Below are 18,788 nucleotides of genomic sequence, written 5' to 3'. Positions count from 1 at the left end.
AAAGCGATGACTCAAGGACATCAGGAAAGTCAGAACGTTCAAAAGCTATTCAAGCAGAAAAGATGGGGAAAACAGGGTTCGGAGGTTAAACAGAGCAGGAATGAGAAGGAACAGAAAACACAAGGTAGTTGCAGAAACTGTGGAAGCAAGGACCATGCGACATATGACCGCACATGCAGAGCAAAAGGTACCAGATGCCTCAAGTGTCACAAAACAGGACACTGGGCTCGAGTTTGTCGTGCAGGACGGAGTATTCGTGAAGTTCAAGACGAGTCAGAAGTCTTAACTGTCGGAACGTCAGAACAAGTCCTTACCGTCAACACAAACCCGGCCAGTTCCATTAAGTGCATGGTGCGGATCGCAGGGACAGTTGATTTACAAATGACAGTCGACACTGGCTCAAGTGTTTCTATCATTTCGAGCAGCGTTTACGAGAAACACTTTGTGAAGGAAGCATTACAGCCAGCGCGAGTAAAGTTGTCTGACTACTCGAAAGCCGACATCCCCGTTCTTGGAACTTTCCACACCACAGCTAAAGTGGGCAGTCGACAAGCAGTGGCTACGTTCTATGTCGTTCACAGAGGATCTATGCTTCTAGGGATGGACCTCATCGACAAATTGGGTCTGCAGATCCACGGCAGCACAGTCCAGGCCGACATTGACCGCGTCGAAGCAGACAACGGTGAGGTGCCTATTTCGTCGAAGTTCTGCCAGCTGTTCTCATCAGGCTTGGGAAAAGCGAGAAACTTCAAGCATCGCGTCAAGGTGAAAAGCGATCATATTCCAGTTCAGCAGAAACTACGACGATTACCCTTGTCAGTAAAGGAGAAGGTCTCGCGGGAGTTGCAGCGGCTCGAAAAGGAGGATGTGATCGAGAAAGTTGATTCTAGTGAGTGGGTCTCGCCCATCGTTGTCGCCGCAAAGAAATCAGGTGATATTCGTTTGTGTGTAGATTTGCGCGAGGTGAATAAGGCAATTGTTGTCGATAGCTATCCATTACCGGATATTGGAGAGCTATTCTCTGAGCTAGAAGGATCCACTGTGTTCTCTAAGATGGATTTAGCATCCGCATACCACCAACTCGAGCTGGACGAAGAGAGTCGTGACCTCACAGCGTTCATCACTCATGATGGATTGTACCGCTTCAAAAGAGTTTGTTTTGGATTGGCATCAGCACCGTCCACCTTCCAGAAGCTCATGAGTACGATCCTAGCAGGACTTCCAGGAGTTCAGTGTTACCTAGATGACGTCATTGTGTACGGCAAGGACAGGACAGAGCATGACACTAGATTGAACAAGGTACTTACCAAACTGCAAGATGCTGGTTTGCGTTTGAATCCCAGTAAGTGTCAGTTTCACTTGTCAGAACTCAGTTACCTAGGGCACTCTGTGAGTAGCCATGGTTTAGCACCTGATGATAGGCATGTCAAGGCCATAGTTGAAGCTCCCAACCCGACAGATGTGGGTCAACTCAGATCAGTGTTAGGTTTGACGAATTACTATGCAAAGTTTGTACCTAACTATGCCACGGTTGTAGAACCAATGAGAAGATTGTTGTGTAAAGACGTACCTTTTGTATGGGGACCAGAACAACAGGAGGCTTACGACCAAATCAAGAGTACAATTGCACAAAGAGTTGTTCTTGGCTTATTCAATCCAAACTTACCTACCATAGTCACAACAGATGCCTCCGATCATGGGTTAGGAGCAGTACTTAGCCAGGTCAAAGGGGGGCAGGAAGTTCCAATAGCTTTTGCCTCCAGGTCGTTGACATCTGCTGAAAGAAAGTACTCCACAGGTGAAAAGGAAGCATTGGCTTGTGTTTGGGCATGTAACAAGTGGTACACTTACCTTTGGGGTAGACATTTCGTGCTCAGGACTGATCATAAGGCTTTGGTTACCATGTTGAGTACTAGGGGCTCAAATAGACAAACCATGAGGATAGCACGTTGGTCAGCGCAACTGTTACAGTTCAACTACACTGTAGAATACAAACCTGGCCGAGAGAATTATGTGGCAGATGCACTATCCCGGTTACCAATGGATAGCCCAGAATGTTGTGATGTAGTAGAAGAAGACGAGTATGTTCTGAGTCAGATCAGTGATTCCCCAGTAACCCTAGAAGAGTTGAAAGTGGCGACTAGTAATGATCGAGTTGTGGTACAGGTCAGAAAGTATGTCGAGGAAGGCTGGCCAGGTAACCACAAGGCCTTACCTCAAGAAATCAAACCATATCTCCTTCTGAGGGATGAGTTGTCAGTAGTAGATGACATTGTAATGAGAGGGGATCGAATTGTAGTACCATCATCCCTACAGGCTAAGTTTGTAGACTTTGCTCACTCAGCACACCAGGGTATAGTACGTACAAAACAAAGGTTGAGAGAAACATACTGGTTTCCAGGTATCGACAGGGTGGTTGAGGAGAAAGTCAAGTCATGTGTCACGTGTCAAGAAAATGACAAATCTCACAGCACACGTAGTGCCCCTATGCAGTCAGTCGATTTTCCAGATTCGCCATGGGAAAAAATTGGCATCGATATCGTAGGGCCGATTGAAAGTGCACCTCAAGATCAAAGATATGCCATTGTTGTAATTGACTACCACAGTAAGTGGCCTGAAGTCGCATTGTGTAGAAGTGTAACTTCCAGAGCAGTGATAAACACACTCACATCTCTATTTGCCAGAGAGGGAATTCCCACCCATTTGGTTTCCGACAACGGACCTCAATTTGTATCACACGAATTTGAGCAATTTCTCAGTCAACACGGTATCACTCATGTCAGGGCATCACTGTACTATCCTCGTTCGAACGGTGAAGTAGAACGTTTCAACCGTGTATTGAAGTCGTGTATACAGAATGCTTTGATTGAAGACAAGGGTTCTCTGAAGGAGACTCTACTAGAGCTCCTGATGGCCTACAGATGTACGCCCCATCCAACGACAGGTTGCTCACCGTCAGAGCTACTTCATGGAAGAAAATTAAGGACCAAGTTAGACATTCAGGGTAGAATGCCAAATACAAAGGGGCAGCACAAATCAGAGGTATCTGAAGGAAACAAAGTCAAACAAAGGGTGAAACTAAAACAAAAGAAGTCTGAAGTGTACACAGACGAGAAAAGAAAAGCTCGTACACCAAGATTTCAGGTCGGAGACAGAGTAAAGGTCAAAAAGCAAAGGTATGTTCAAAAAGGTGAAAGGAAATTTGGAGAACCTCGTCAAATCATCAAACAAAAAGGTAAAGCAACCTATGAACTAGATGATCATACAATTTGGAATGCATTTCATTTGTCTCCATGTGGCGCAGAGAAGACACGAGAGACGGATAGAGAGGTCTGCGGAAAAGAGGAAGGAGGTAGGGTACAGCATGACGTACGAAGAAGTTTGAGAAGTAGGAGGGAGCCCCGCTACTTACATGATTATGTAAGGTATTGAAAAAAAAAAATATCAGTCATATTCATTTTGTATTTAGGCAATCAGGAAACAGGAAACTGATTGTGGTGTAGATATAAAATATGTTGTTAACTAGAGAGAAAACACTCAATGTTCCATCACATGTGTAAAGGAATGACTAGTTTCAATTGTCATGTTATGTCTGGAAAGGAAAATATGGAAGATGAAGGTTTTCATCCTATAGTATTGGGCTGTACATATACACACACACAAAAAAAGACTAAACAAACAAACAAACAAACAAAAAACTCACCTTTGTCATGATGTATCAGTAATGACGAGATACAGAGTAACGGTTTAAGGCAGAGGTTTTATATGCGATAAAGTTGAAAGGGTTTTGTAAACCTGATCAATATGGCAATTTTATATGTGATGATGTTGAAAGGATTGTGTAAACACTGATCAATTTGGAAATTAGTTTGGAGTATATTGTAATGGATGAGTGCCATGAAGGTAATTTCAACGAGAGGGAGAATGTTGTGTTTACAGATATTCAGATTTACAGTACGCATAATATTCATAAAGTGTCTAGACACCCTGACATTCATTATGTAACCTCATTATGTAACCTCTGTGTATTAGCATGCATGTGCCTCAGGTGTCAGCATACATTCCAATACCCCACCTATTGAAACTGTTCTTATATACATGAGTGCATGTCTGGAGACAGACAGTTCTGCAATAAACACCCGAGACGTTAACTGCCACGCCTTTTCTGTTCCTTCCTTATTTGCAGTCCTAAGTTTTGTTACTTGTAACCCACGATACAACACTACACAAACTCACATGCATTCATATACAGCTGTATTCCCAACATAAACAGACATTCACATCTGATTTTCATCTACATGTAGAGTAATGAGCCTGTGATTGGTACAGCGCCATGATTGGTATAGCCCAGTATTCTTTGACACACTGAAGCTAATAAATCATAGCCTTGTCCATATATCATGTTTGAAAGATGCAGCCTGTTACCTCTTAAAATTCACAGTAAACAGGGCAGCAAAGACATGCTTCACAAAAAGTTTTTGACCTTCATTACCTCTCATTTTCATTTCATTTTATTTATTTCCACAACTTGCACAACTGGTTAAAAAAAGAATGAACAATACAGGACAACATGTCAATCATATGCAATACAGGGTATGGAGGAAGAAGCAAAGGCCATTGACCTGTCAAGGCTTCTCCCTAGTAAACAGTAACAATTATGACACAATACAAAAAAAGAACAAGACAAATCAAAAAAATCAAAAGACAAAACGAAAACTACTGATATATACATATATTAGCATAAAGGGAATTATTACAGGAAGGCATTATTGCACGTATATGATTTTACAACATATTATATTTACAACATATTATATTTACAACATATTATATTTTCTCTTGCCAAACTATATAGATTTCAAGCTGTAAATTAATGGTCCTCATTTTGGACCACTATTTACCAGTTGTTTGCGCACTGAATGATGAATAGTAATCTTTTGTACAAGTGAAGTTGGTCATGATGTTCAGTCAACAGCAGCCAGATTACAAATGACTAGTGAGCTCACAGAGACATTTACATTTACTGTAAGCCTTGCCTCCAGACAGCGCTGTGCCATGATTGGTACAGCTACATGATTCTTATGGGTGATAATGTTGATACATGCAAATGAATGAAGTTGTATTACAGTATTGTACATGTACTAATAATGTTTGTGTACAAATCAAGGATGCGCTGTACCAATCATGGCACCAGAAGAGGTAACATAAAAAACAATTTTTTTTTTGCAAAATTTCTTTTATGATTTTTATATCTTAAGTATGCATTTAGAATGTCATTATATTGACACAAAATGCTAAAAAAAAGATACACTCAAGACTTCATCTATTTTGGAACTATAGCATGAAAACCGTTATTAAAGTGTACCAAACTTGGGCACGTTACTCTATAAACAACATGCATTCAGACATTCACTAACATACGCTATGCCCAAATCCAGGGGTCGCACTTAACTTTTTTTTAAACTAGCCAGGCGGACTACATTTGTACTTAGAATCAATTTTGACACTGAAGCAATATTTTGGCTAGCCAGATGGACTAGTAACGTCAGAATTTTGTGATTTTTAGCTAGTCCGACATGATTTTGGGTGGCCAATGGCCAGCGGACCATCGCCAATTTCGAACCCTGAAATCACCGCAAGAAATTGGACAGAATTCTTTTTGTGAAAATAAGGGCACAGTACAGATAATTGTTCATTGAGCAAATTATCAGAAAATTCATATTGCAGATCAGGTGACGAGGATGTGACATGATCACGCAAAACTTGAAACAACATTCATGTACTTTGTGCTACTCCATTGGGTAGACAGCTGCTTGCATTAAACATTGAGTCTCCTATATCCGGCCAAATCCCTTATCTGGATGAGCACCGGTCCCAACATGTTCGGATAGGAGAGGTCGGACTGTGTAGATGTCTTTCTCTTTCCTTCCTATTTACCTTTTCTTTCTTTCCTCATTTCATTTTCAGTGCATATTTTCTTCTTATCTGTTCCTTGTTTTCTTCCGTTTGTTTTTCCCTTCATCTGCATATTTTTTCCTCTCCAAATATCTTTTTTCCTCTCACATCCTTTGATTCATAAGTAGGCTTTCTACCTTTTTCTTTCCTTTTTATTCAGTTTTCTTTTTTCAATCTTAGTTAATCTTTCCTTTCTTTAAATTTCAATCCTTTCCTTTTCAGTCTGTCTATATTTATTTTTTCCTCCTTTATTTTTGAACCTTTCCCTTCTTTCTATCCTTCCTATTTTCTTTTCCTTATCATTTTGGATAATCTCTGTATCCTAAAAATCTGTCTAACATTGCAAGTGGTAAAAAATAAAAAGTTATGTACGATGTAGTAGTAGCCTAGTATATCAACTCATCGTAGTCAGACTATGTTTTGATACTTTTATTCAATTTTCTAGTGTATTTTGTTTTTCATTTCAACTTTCAGTCACACACCATGTAGTTGTTTGTATTGAGTTGAATATCCATGTCAGTTACATGTCACCTGAATTTCTCTGGCAGATTTTGAAAGGCAGATTCATGAGTTGCAGTCACGCACCTCTTCTCTGCGAAACCAAGCAGTGGATGATCTCCAGACCAATGGAACGGAAAATGGCGAAAGGATTGGCTTCGCAGAAACAGGCCACTTCGACAACGAAATATACGATGGCAAAGCCCATAGCAAATATGATGGCTATGTGTATTCCATTCCTGCTAACGAAGCAGATGAGGTTAGTGAAATGATATGTAGAACTTACAGGGATCATATAGTTTTGGTTGAGACCTAGCTTCAGGTTCCTGGTATTTTTGGTGAGATAAAGAGCACATAATTCCAAGAGGGCTTAAACGTTTATTTGATGAAAATTAGTTTTGTAATGGCCGAGATATCCAAAACAGAGCAATCCTAATAGAAGGTGGGACTCGCCTTTTTAGCTCACCTGAGCCAAAGGCTCAAGTGAGCTATTGCGATCGCCCTTCGTCCGGCGTCCGTTGTGCGTGGTGGGGAGGGGTCCTAATGGGGCCTAAATTATACATTTTCATCTTCTTCTTGAGAACCCTATGACCAATTTTCACCAAACTTGGCAGGTAGCATCCCTAGGGGGTTAGGATCTCAATTTGTTAAAATGGGCACCATGCCCCACCCAGGGGCCCCATAGGGGGGGGGGGCAAACCCCCCAAAATGAAGGAATCTTTAAAAATCTAGAACCAAAATGAAGGAATCTTTAAAAATCTAGAATCAGAAGTTATAGAGCTAAGATAATACTATGAGTGAGTACATTAATGACTGTAGTTTCAAGTTTGTTCATAGCAAATCCAGGGGTGCCCCTCTTGGGGGCAGGGGGGGGGGGGGGGTTGGGAAGGTCCAAATGGGGGCCTGAATTGTACATTTTCATCTTCTTCCTGAAAACCTCATGATGGATTTTCGTCAAACTTGGCAGGTAGCATCCCTAGGGGGTCAGGATCTCAATTTATCAAAATGGGCACCATGCCCCACCCAGAGGGCCCCAGGGGGCCCCCAATCCCCCCAAATTAAGGAATCTTAAAAAATTTGGGCCCTTATTGTACATTTTCATCTTCTACTTGAGAATGCCTGGTCAAATTTTAGTAGAGCTGTGAATAATTTAGATTAGTGACTGCGTGAAAGGTGAACTTGCGATACTCGGGTGAGCGCTAGACCCGCGGGTCTCTTGTCTTAAGATTGCTTTGTTTTACTTTGTTGTTTTGATGTCTCAGCTATTCAAAAACCAATTTCCATCTAATAGATTTTGAATTTCTCTAAGAATGGTATACCCTGCATTATTTCATAGTAAGTGGTTTTGTGGTATCTCACAAACAGGTATAAGCTCAATCCTCTTCTCAACCAATACTATACCATCCCTTTAACTTTTTTTGCCCTGAAATGTAACAGCCCTAAAACCTTCAAGATAATTAAAGAAATAGTACATAGATTTGTGTTATACATACATGTACATATTCTACAAAAATACATGGTTGTAGCTTTTGTGTGTTCTATTTTATGTGGAACTTTCGTCAAAATTTACTTTATAGCCAGAAGTGGCTATCATTTTTAGAGTGACTGTAGCATACTTGCCAACTAGTAAGATTTTATCAGATTCAGTAAGATTTTTTACGTTAAAAATAGCAAAATCAGATTTTCTGTCAGAGAAATCAGATTTTAAAAAAATATTTAGATATACCTTTCATGTGTATTTTCTGAAGATTTGACCGAAAGTAAGATTTTTAACTTCAGTTTACATATGAAATAAGATTTTTGCAATCCATATTGAGTAAGGTATTTTATCTTGAAATGTTGGCAGATATGCTGTAGATTGAGCTCGGAAGCATACATAGTAGGAATAAATCCGACGTGCTAGATTTTGTTTAAAGCATCTGACACTGGAAGTAAGCTTAATAACGTACAATTTGTAGGGTTATCATGTGTCCAGAAAGTAATGCTTGAAATGTTTTGTTTTCTTTGTTTTTGTTTTCTTCAGGATGAAGATGATTACAGCTCAACGACTTTGATGCAGAAAAATTCCTACACCGCTCCTTCCTCACTTTTCAGTGAACAGCAAAATGCTGGCAAGGTAAAAAAAATAAAATAAAAAAAAAGTTGTTTTTATACATTAAGTACATTAATGTTGTTTACTCCATTCACCTGGTATTACAGACTCTGATAGTGTGCAGGTCACTTTTAGAATAAGAAAATTTCATGAAGTATTGAATAATTGGTGCATTGAGGTGTTTGTTTCTTTGTTTCTTTGTTTTTAATTCTGGGGTAGACTAGTTCTTGAGGTATGTCATGTAGTAACATAACTGAAGTAAGTATTTTGCATATTCCTGTTCTTCTGCATTGTCTAATCTGGCTCTGAAGAAGAACTTCGCTGTCCTTAACTTTTTTTTATTTTTTTTTTATTGACTTGTTCAATCTTCTATCGACTATGTAGAAAGGCAGGAGTCTTAAGTTTCACATACATGTAGGAGGACCAAGGAGTAGCTTTGAGGTAATTAGAGATGGTTATCTGTATATCGGCCCGTTGTGTCTATTTCATGAGAATAATTCTGATATGTCCATTGGAAATAAATTGGTTCATCAAATATTGTATTCTTATTTTTGCATCAATCAGACGAAACTGCTAAAGTGCATGTCTGAGAGACCAGTAGAAATTTTCATCTACCAAATTTTACTTCCCTTTGTTTGATTTCTTTTGTTGCAATATGAGCTTCATATTTGGCAGGTGGTCAGTGATGGCTTACAATATACAAAGCACTATGGTTGAAGAACACTGGCGAATAAGCTAATGATGTCTTCTCAGGCAGAGTTATCATGTTATTTGTGTGCGTGTGTGATAGAAATGAATCATGCAGTTGAATCTCATAACATTCTTCTCGCAGGACTATGATCCCATGGCCGAGCATCGGGTCCCTCGCATCATTGATCGAGAAGACGAGTACAGGGGGCGCCGTATTCGCAGCAAGATGTCGCCAGAGAGGAATGACCCCTTTCTTGATGGTGGGTAGAAATAGCGCCCTCTGTCAGTCCCATTGCTCTTTATGTTTCGATTTTGTCTTTAATGCATGTCATGGATATGTGTGTCTGTTCTTATCAATTCGTGCTCAGATAATTTGCTCTCATCGAAGACTGTATTTAAATATTTGACTAACATGATGCATTGTACTTGTAAGGCAACAAGTGCAAGCGGCACAGCATGATACGGAGGAATGGATGAAAATATCCACAGAGATTTAACTTGATAGGAATGTCCAGTGTCCGTCTGTTTTTCAAAAAAAAAAAAGGGGGGGCATTTTTAAGTATCAATGTATTTCTGTTTCAAATAGCTTCTTCAAATTAGGAGCAAAATGTCTGTCATGGAAGTTATCTACATTTGAAATTTAGTAGATTGAGCTCAACCTCTGTGCCTATGCCTCCTATCATATCTGTGTGCAGATTGCACTTGTACACCAAGCATTTTATTCAGTTAGTTGAAATGGGTGGTATTTTGTGTACCTAGCCCTTGTAGGCAATAAAGATACACTAGTGTTGTATTAAACTGAGGATGTTGATAGAGATGGTTGAGAAGCTTGAAAGACAGTGAAGCGGAAACTATGTATTTATTTATTGTGTGTGTGGGTTTGTAAAAGAGTGTGCAGTCTTTACTGAGGAGTACATGTATTTCAAAATGATGTGATGGCAAGCAGGTATTGAGGAAGTTTTCAACTACCTTTTTTGTGTCAACAATGATTCAAAATGTGTTTGTGCAGGTTACAAAGTCTCAAAATAGATTAATGTTGTTAAAGTTTCCTCTGCTTCGAAACAGTGAGTAGTAAATCCATTCCTCACTTAATGTGAAAAAAAGAAGAAATTAATGAACATCTCTGCAAAGTTTGTATGAGAGCATTAGTTTGACAAGAGACATTTTGAAACTAAAGAGGTTTAGTTTTCTAGTAGCTACCCTTTGCCAGTCTCTAGTTACAATGTCAAGAAAAGCGCAGTGAAAGAAGATAATGGTAAAATAGTAGGTGATGTAGGTGTTGTTGCAGAACATCTTGTCGAAGAGTGAGATGTTGTAACTTGGCAAGATGTTGAAGGAAAAGGATGATTTGCCAGTGATAAATTTTGTCAGAGATATACTACTACTTTACCTACAACGTTGACCTTATGTGCTCATGTGGAATGCATATCAACACTTGGCGGTTGGTGAATGAGAGATATCTGTTTGGGATGTGTTGTGCAGCTCACACAATCATGTGGCATTGTGTACTAATGATGCTCTTTCACCTTCTTCCCAAACAGCACATCACATATGTGGCCTCTGATGATAAAACACAAGGGTACAGTCTCTGTCATTGAAAAAAAAAAATGAAATAGATAGAAAGAAAAATTAATAAAGCGTGGCAGATCTCTTCATCAGAGTAACTGCTGCAAGGTAGTTTTGAGTGGCCAATTTTTTTTTTTTTTTTCAGAATGAATCCAACAGGAGTGTTAAGCATTGATATCAGTATGGCCAAGCAGAAATTGTTCTGCTTAGATCAAGGTTCATGCAATTGAAACGAAGTTGGCAATTGCAACTATGTGTACTTTCTTTTGTAAAGGGCACTGTTTTGAGACAAAAAAGAATAATCATGCTATCTACAAGTATGTACATGCCAGGATAGTTTCTTGGCATCATTAGACATAAGATGGTGTAATAAAAAGATTTTTGTGAATTATTATGAGACTATGTTAAGATGAATTCTGAAATTGTGAGGATAATACTAGTAATAATTGTCAACAGTCAAAATTAGATGGAGATTTATGGACATCACTAATCAGTAATTACTTGAATGGCAGCATAAAGCTCGGGCACTTGTGCGGGTATTGTGTTAATGTGAGATATTGTAAGCCGTGGATCCTGTTGTGTTAATGTAAGATGTAGCCAGTAAGCTGTACATTGTAGGTAAGAAACCAAAGTGTATTAATGACTTACAAAGATTGATTTTGTTTAGCCATGCGCTGTCATCTTGCTGCTGTCGGAAGATAAAAGGAGTTGCGTAATGCGGAGGCTGGATGTCACAGTACGTATTTGGATTACTGTCCGTCAAGGGAGTATGGTTGGCAGGCTTGTCATTTTCCAGGTTGAGCAAGCTTTTGCCTTGGTACAATTGTAAATCTGGTACAGAGTTCAATGTCTTTATATATGCTACAGTATTTTATTTTCAATCAAATATATTCTTAAATATGACATGTTAGTATGTATAAGAATCTCAGGGTAGACAAGGGTTAAGAGTGCAGTTTACCCCCCCCCCCCCAAAAAAAAAAAAAAAAAGAAAAAAGAAAAAAAAGAACAACAAAAAAACACCTAAACTAAACTTAACTAAAGCAAAGCAATCTGTGTCACTGTTGTGGGGTAATTTTTATTTTGCTTACATGTCAAATGTAGTTTGGCCAAAAGAATGTTTGTTTTGGCCTTTAATTTGATGTGGACGATAGTGGCTTATTGTGTGATATTGAATAAATTTTGAACCATGCTGGCAGGGTGATTTTGAACAGACTGCATTGTATAAAGCCATGTGCAAATTGTGCCTTGGACAGTAAAATGAAAGATATCTTTAGTGCAAAATGAAGAACATTGGTTAATAGAGAGAAGGAATTTTCTTTTTTTTTTCTTCTTCTTCTTCTTTAAAAGTGTGCTATGTAATGTGTAAGTCAGATTCAGGCTGAAACTTATTTGCAATCAGTTGGCACTCAAAATTTTCAAGGCCATTCCAGAGCACTCAAAACCACACCATGGATTAACATGGCCTATCAAAATGACCTATCTTCATTAGAAGAAAATTTATTTGGAGATACAGTAGCTTGGGAACTTAAAGAGAGTAAGAACTACAAGCTTAGTGATAATGTTCTGATCAGACTGGAGTCAATTAGCTGAAAAGGGGTCTGGCTTTTCAAGGAGTGCTGGGTTGTTACTGTGATAAGCTTAGTGATAACGTTCTGATCAGACTGGGGTCAATTAGCATATGCCCTTTAACCCTTTGTCTACCACAGCATACACACACTCTTTAATAGCGTCCATTTGTATAATAGTGTCTCATGCCATGCATACAGCCACATTTGAAATGAGTGATGCAAAGTACTGATAGGTGCATATTTTCATGAACAATGTGCCCAAGTCGGGCGTGATTCAAGAAGCATGTACCGGTAACGCGCTTTGTACACCGGCATGCATGATTCATGTGTGCAGTTGACGAGCCCTGGTGGCCTTTGGTCACAGACTTTGTCTATATTGGGTTAGGCAGAGCTGAAAAGGGGGGTCTGGCATTTCAAGGAGTGCCGGGTTGTTACTTTGAGAATTACCTGCATTCCCACGCTGCCGCCCTTTGGCTACTGTGCCCATTATAGACCAAGTATGTGAAATAACTGATCAATCATTCTTGAAGTATACAGAAAAACAACTTAAGTATCATCAAAGCATTCAGAAATGCATTTCATTTTAGATGAATGAATCATGCCACTTTTGTTTGCCTCTACCACATTGTATTTCTCTTCGGTCTTGTATATATGCAATTGGTAAATGATTATGAAATCACCAAAAATTGTCAAAGGGCTACTCATTTCACATGTGGCTGGGCTTAATGCCTTATCACTCTATTGCAGAGCTAGTGAAACTCTGTAAATGGTTACCTCTGTATGTGTGGGAGGGAACCCTTTCATGGAAAGAGTGAAAACTGAGCCATCTATGTAATAATAGTTTCCACATTGATGAGGTGGTTGTCCCCATGTGACCCACTGCAGGCAAAAGACACACAGCGTAAAGCAAGAACATGTTTCCCTAGCTCTGCAATCTTTCCACACCTTTAAAGGAATCAATGTCGTGGTCAATCTCTATTCTGTTGTTAACAAAGGTTTCCCCTTTGTCTTGTCTCTTTCTTGTTTTTGTTTTTATCTCTTCTGTCATCCTGTTCACCCTGCACCTTCTCTCTTTTCCTTCCTCTCTCTCTCTCTCACTCTTTCGTTTCCATGGTGACCGTTTCAATCTAATTACCGCAGGCGGCAAGACTCCTGACCCGTCCCTGGCAAGCTACGCTGACATTCGCAAGCAGCAGTTGATGAGAAAAGAACAGGTACATTTTCTTCACAGGGGGCCAAATGAGTGCTGTATCTTGTTTCTTTCTTTCTTTTTGTTGTTTCTGTTGTTTTGTCTGTTTGTCTGTTTGTTTGTTTGGGAGAGACATAATAATAATGTAAGGTCTTTTGGAAAATGTACATTGTGCATTGTGCCCAGGCATTTAAGCTTTATAACTTTCTGACCTTTATCGACGGCATTCAGTAATCCATGCGAACTTCACCAAGCCTACGTAGGTGAAGCAATGTACTCCAGTCGGGGGGCATGGAATTGCTCAGTTGATATCATGCTTGTTCTGAAGAAAAGAATGTTAAAAAGTCTAGAATGCCTTTTATTAAATGAAGCAGTGTTAGTCCCATCTGAAACTACTACTATTACGTCTACTGTGATTTAACTGCTGCTGCTGCTGCTGCTGCTGCTGCTACTACTACCACTACTACTACTACTACTACTACTACTACTACTACTACTACTACTACTACTACTACTACTACTACTACTACTACTACTACTACTACTACTACTACTACTACTACTACTACTACTACTACTACCACTACTACTACTACTACTACTACTACTACTACTACTACTACTACTACTACTACTACTACTACTACTAGTTCTACTTCTACTACTACTGATTTTACTGCTACTTCTATTCTATTACTTTGAATAGTAGTATAATAAATGTTTATTTTTATAATCCCTCTACTGTTGTAGGCAGCGTACATACAACAGATTCAGGAGAAGAGTAAGGCTGGAGAGCTGTTCATCAACAAGGATGCTGACAAACCCAAACCAGGTAAATTGAGCTGATGTAATCACCATGTACATAGGGAAGCTTGTGATTGCTCCTAAGAAGATCACATAATTCCTTGCCTTCTTGACCATTTTCAGTTCGAGAATATGAGAAGGCAAGATCTTCATCAGTATTCTTTTCTGTCTTTTTTTTTACTTTTTCCATGGAGAATGCAAGTTCAAAGATCTTGTCATCTGGACAGGGTTCCCAGCCCATCGGGCAAATCAGAGAAATCAGGGAAAATTGTTTTCTAATCAGGGAAAAGTCAGAGAATTTGATAAAAATGCCTCAAATCAGGGAGGAGTCCGGGAATTTTGATTGGCCCAAAGATGGAAAGTAGTCAGTCAGACTCTGTTATATTTTGTTGCATGTCAAAAACTTACAGCCATTGGATGACTGGCTATGGTGGTTTTTTTTTTTTTTTTTTTTTTTTTTTTTTTTTTAAGTGTAGCCTCTAACTGCAGTACAAGTAGCTGCAGTGCATGACCTAAATAAGGCCTCTAACTTTAAACATGATTGTGTACACTAAAAAGCCATAGGAAACATGTGAAAATGGAAATAAGTTGAAATAATTGTCATGGAATTTTGAGACTTCATCAGGGAAATATCAGAGAATTTTGTTCTCTTGAAATGCTGGGAACCTTGTCTAGACCTCTTGAGTCCAAGAAGGCGAGAAGGTGAGATACGAGAACTAGTCATCTCGACATCATTGGGGTCGAAAGGCGAGAAAGGGATATTCCAAGAGCTTGTCTTCTCAAACTTGGAGTCCTAAAAGACGAGAAGTCAAGGTCTGAAATCTTGTCATTTCCCCTTCATGACCTCTAGGATCCACAAAAGTGTAGTAATTCAGAAGACAGAAGCTTTTCAGACTGAAACAAGTTGAGATGATGAGCTCTCCTATCTCGCCTTCTAAATCAGTAGTGTGTACTCTTTTTCTTTCACATGCTATAATGATGGAAATCTAATTTGCATTAAGCAGATAAAGTTTGATAACAGGTCAAATGTTATCATTGCAACAAAGATGCCTTTTTTTTTAATAATTGCACCAATTAACTATTTTTCTCCTCTTCTTTTTTTTTCCAGCCAAGCGTAGTCGCTGGGATATGGCCAAGGGAGATGGGGCAGAGACGCCAAGCACCACTCCTGGTGTTACACCCCGCAAGAAAGCCAGTACATGGGACCAAGCAGAGGTAATTAGGCATACAGCAATTCCTTGGAAGTTTAGTGTACCTGTAAATTACTGATATATCTTCAGCAGTATAGATAAATGGTTGCGGAATCACTTGACAATCACATATAATGTGTCACATACCCATATATACGTCAAGTGATGATGTCAAAGAGACCCCCTTCAGTAATTGGGTCCTGAGCAGGCATTATAATCGTAGGGTTAAAGTAGAATTCTGTCTATTTTCTTCCAAAATGTGAAGAGCCCATATGCATATTGTGTACAAATGTGGGAATTATGAAATTTCCTGTGCGTTTTCTTGTCTTCCAGTATGATTTTTGTTTATAATTAATCATTCTTGAATTTTATGTCATTTCCATGAAGAGTTTGCATTTAAATATCTTGTCTTCTTTGTCTCATTCATTTTTTTTTTTTTTTTTTTTGATAGTCACAAACTCCATCTATCAGTCGCTGGGATGAGACACCTGGTAGACACAAGGGTGGGGAAACCCCTGGTGCCACGCCCGGTGCCACACCCTCGGCCAGTACCCGCATCTGGGAGGCAACCCCAGGCCATGTGACTCCGGGCCATGTGACTCCGGGCCATGCTACACCGGGCCATGCCACACCAGGCCATGCCACACCCGGCCGGGCTACACCCAGTGCCAGGAGGAATCGATGGGATGAGACCCCAAGAACTGAAAGAGGTGAGATGGTGGTCAGGTAATAGTGGTAGATAGCAGGAAGACAGCCCATGCTGTCTCTCATGACACCTCTTTAATAGTGGAAGGTGTGCTTGGAAATGTTTCAAAGGCTAGGATATGATTTCTGGTGTATGTACAGTGGGTATGAATTTAAAGACTGCACTGGTCAAAAAATGTCAACCTTACGTGCATGTAAACCACAAACATACAGACTAAGGATTATTCAAAGGAATTTCTCAAGTGCACATAGCATTAAATCACAAGTGTAAAAGCTGATAAGCATTGCACATTCAAATATTCAGTAAAATGATTTTTTTTATCATGAACTTTCATAATTCCTCCAGATCTTAGCATTAACAACAGATTTAAAGAGTGACTGTGTCATTGAAACCTTCATGTTATTTGATTATGTAGAGAACTATTATTGCTTTAAGTTGTGCTTTGTTTACAGTGGGGTAACTTCATGAAGGAGGACAGGTCTTTTCATGTGAATGGCACAAATAAATTCACCCTGATTTGTCAAATCCTTAGGAATAGTACTAGTGTTTTTTTTTGTTTGTTTTTTTTGTTTTGTTTTTTGGGGGGTTTTTTTTTGGTTTTTTTTTTTTGGGGGGGGGGGGACCCTTACTCTAACTTAAAAAAAGATGTCATGAAGACTTCAAAAATTTCTTTTTGTAAATCGTTGCCCACTAATACAGTTCTCTGAGTATATCGAAGCAATAAAGGCCATCTCATAAACCATTATCCTACCATGCCCTATTCTATCCTATTTTTAATCATTATCATAACTTTCAGAGACACCCGGTCATGGCAGTGGCTGGGCGGAGACTCCCCGCACAGATCGTGTCGGTGAGGGGGCGCCATCTGAAACCCCGACACCAGCCAGCAAGAGGCGCTCCAGGTGGGATGAAACACCAGCGGGGAGTCAGACCCCGGCAGCTGGGGCTACCCCTATGATGCAGAGTGGGGTTACTCCAGTGGGCTCCAAGGCAGCAATCATGAACACACCAACTCCATCAGGTAAAAGCTTGGTCCAAGCACTCTGTTCGTGATGCATGCTTGTAGATTGTTGTAGGCACCCAATTCTTTATACTTGTACATGAGTTTATTTTGCAGTGTCTTAATTTTCACAAATCTTGTGAGTCAACTGATATTTGCAAGGATATATCGTCACTATAATATCGGCTCTCATGTGCAATTGCAGGGTTTATCTTCTCTTAACCCTAAAAAGACTGGGCTATTTTGGTAGCTCGAAAGACTGGGGGGAGGGGCCTAAAGGACCCCCCCCCCCTTAAGATCTCGGCCGTGGATCGCGCGATCGCCGCGGAAATTTGCACAATGGTAGTGTGCGATGTAATCTACAAGATCGTATATTTAAATTTTCCAAAATAGCCTTCTTTTATTTTATTTCTATTAATTATGCTAATTTATGTGAGAAATCAGACTCTTTGATCTAAATCAGTAAATAAAGCTCCAAAAGTGCTCATTTTTGGTCTAAATATTCTTAGTGGCATTCTTAGCAAATGTACTTGAAAAAAAATTCGGTATCAAAATTAATTTCTTATCTATTTTATTGTTTTATGAATTTCTTATGTATTTCTTTGTTTTTTCGACCTTTTGTTTTTGTTGTTTTTTTTTAACAAAATTTGTGGCAGACACTTTTTGAAGCATAATACTGCTAAAACAAATTAATTTTAGCCGTTGAGAGTAAAAATAAGCATATCTATATGAGCCATGTGAAAAAACTCAATTTGCATTGACTTTATACACAAAATCACATTTTTGAGCCATTTTCGGCCTCACGTGCATGTACAAAAAGTTACGTAACTTCAGAACCGTACCCCCGGGCGTCACAAATTTGGTGTCAAAATGTGCGGGAAACTCAAAAGAAAAAAGTCATAGAGCATCGCGGCAAGAGCATTGCGCGTTGCAGAGTAATCGCGCGAAATGTCGAGGGGGGGCCTTTTAGGCCCCCCCCCCCCCCCCAGTCTTTTTAGGGTTAAAGTAGGGAGTTTGTTCCATTTGTTGCTGTTACAGTGGAAGTGTCACCCTCAGCTTTACTACAATATACCTCCCATATGTCAAAACTACATTTACCTGACTGTAGCAGCTGTTTAGTGGTGTGAAGAGAAAATTATAACACATATATCTTTTCACATGAAATGAAAGCACTATGAAAGAGTTCAGCAAACTTGTGCATAATCTTGTGGGAATTTGTCCATTTCAAGATTTCCAACAATATCATTGAGGATTCAAATTATTCATTGATTATGAAATTTATCATCAAAGTCTCTTAATTTTTCTTTTCAAAGTGAGAGATTCATGCAAAATTTCATTCTGAACAGTTAAACTTGTGAAGTCTTGAAGGTTCTTGATTGTGCTGTTCTCCAAAATTTCTATGAATTTTTTGACATCTCTCAGAAAAACCATGTGTGTTCAAAATCTAATATTAGACAATATTTTCAATTTGTAAGGCTAGCTGCAATTTACAAATGGCCATGAAGTGATAGTGGTGTAGGTTATTGATAT

General features: G+C 39.2%; 1 protein-coding gene across 1 annotated transcript in view; it reads left to right on the top strand.

Annotated features, from left to right (window-relative positions):
* LOC140243262 (splicing factor 3B subunit 1-like) overlaps positions 1 to 18,788 on the top strand; it is a 43,305-nt gene that overhangs the window by 2,457 nt on the left and 22,060 nt on the right. Inside the window, exons 2-9 of the mRNA XM_072322931.1 lie at positions 6,504 to 6,712; positions 8,477 to 8,569; positions 9,378 to 9,495; positions 13,510 to 13,583; positions 14,309 to 14,390; positions 15,471 to 15,577; positions 16,004 to 16,262; positions 17,055 to 17,279. Of these exons, the coding sequence (XP_072179032.1) occupies positions 6,504 to 6,712; positions 8,477 to 8,569; positions 9,378 to 9,495; positions 13,510 to 13,583; positions 14,309 to 14,390; positions 15,471 to 15,577; positions 16,004 to 16,262; positions 17,055 to 17,279 (1,167 nt within the window). The remainder of the gene's footprint in view (positions 1 to 6,503; positions 6,713 to 8,476; positions 8,570 to 9,377; positions 9,496 to 13,509; positions 13,584 to 14,308; positions 14,391 to 15,470; positions 15,578 to 16,003; positions 16,263 to 17,054; positions 17,280 to 18,788) is intronic.

The sequence above is a fragment of the Diadema setosum genome, chromosome 20, assembly GCF_964275005.1.
Source record: "Diadema setosum chromosome 20, eeDiaSeto1, whole genome shotgun sequence".
Lineage (NCBI taxonomy): Eukaryota > Metazoa > Echinodermata > Echinoidea > Diadematoida > Diadematidae > Diadema > Diadema setosum.
Note: the sequence above shows the minus strand (reverse complement) of the source record. Positions and strands in the feature narration are given on the sequence as shown.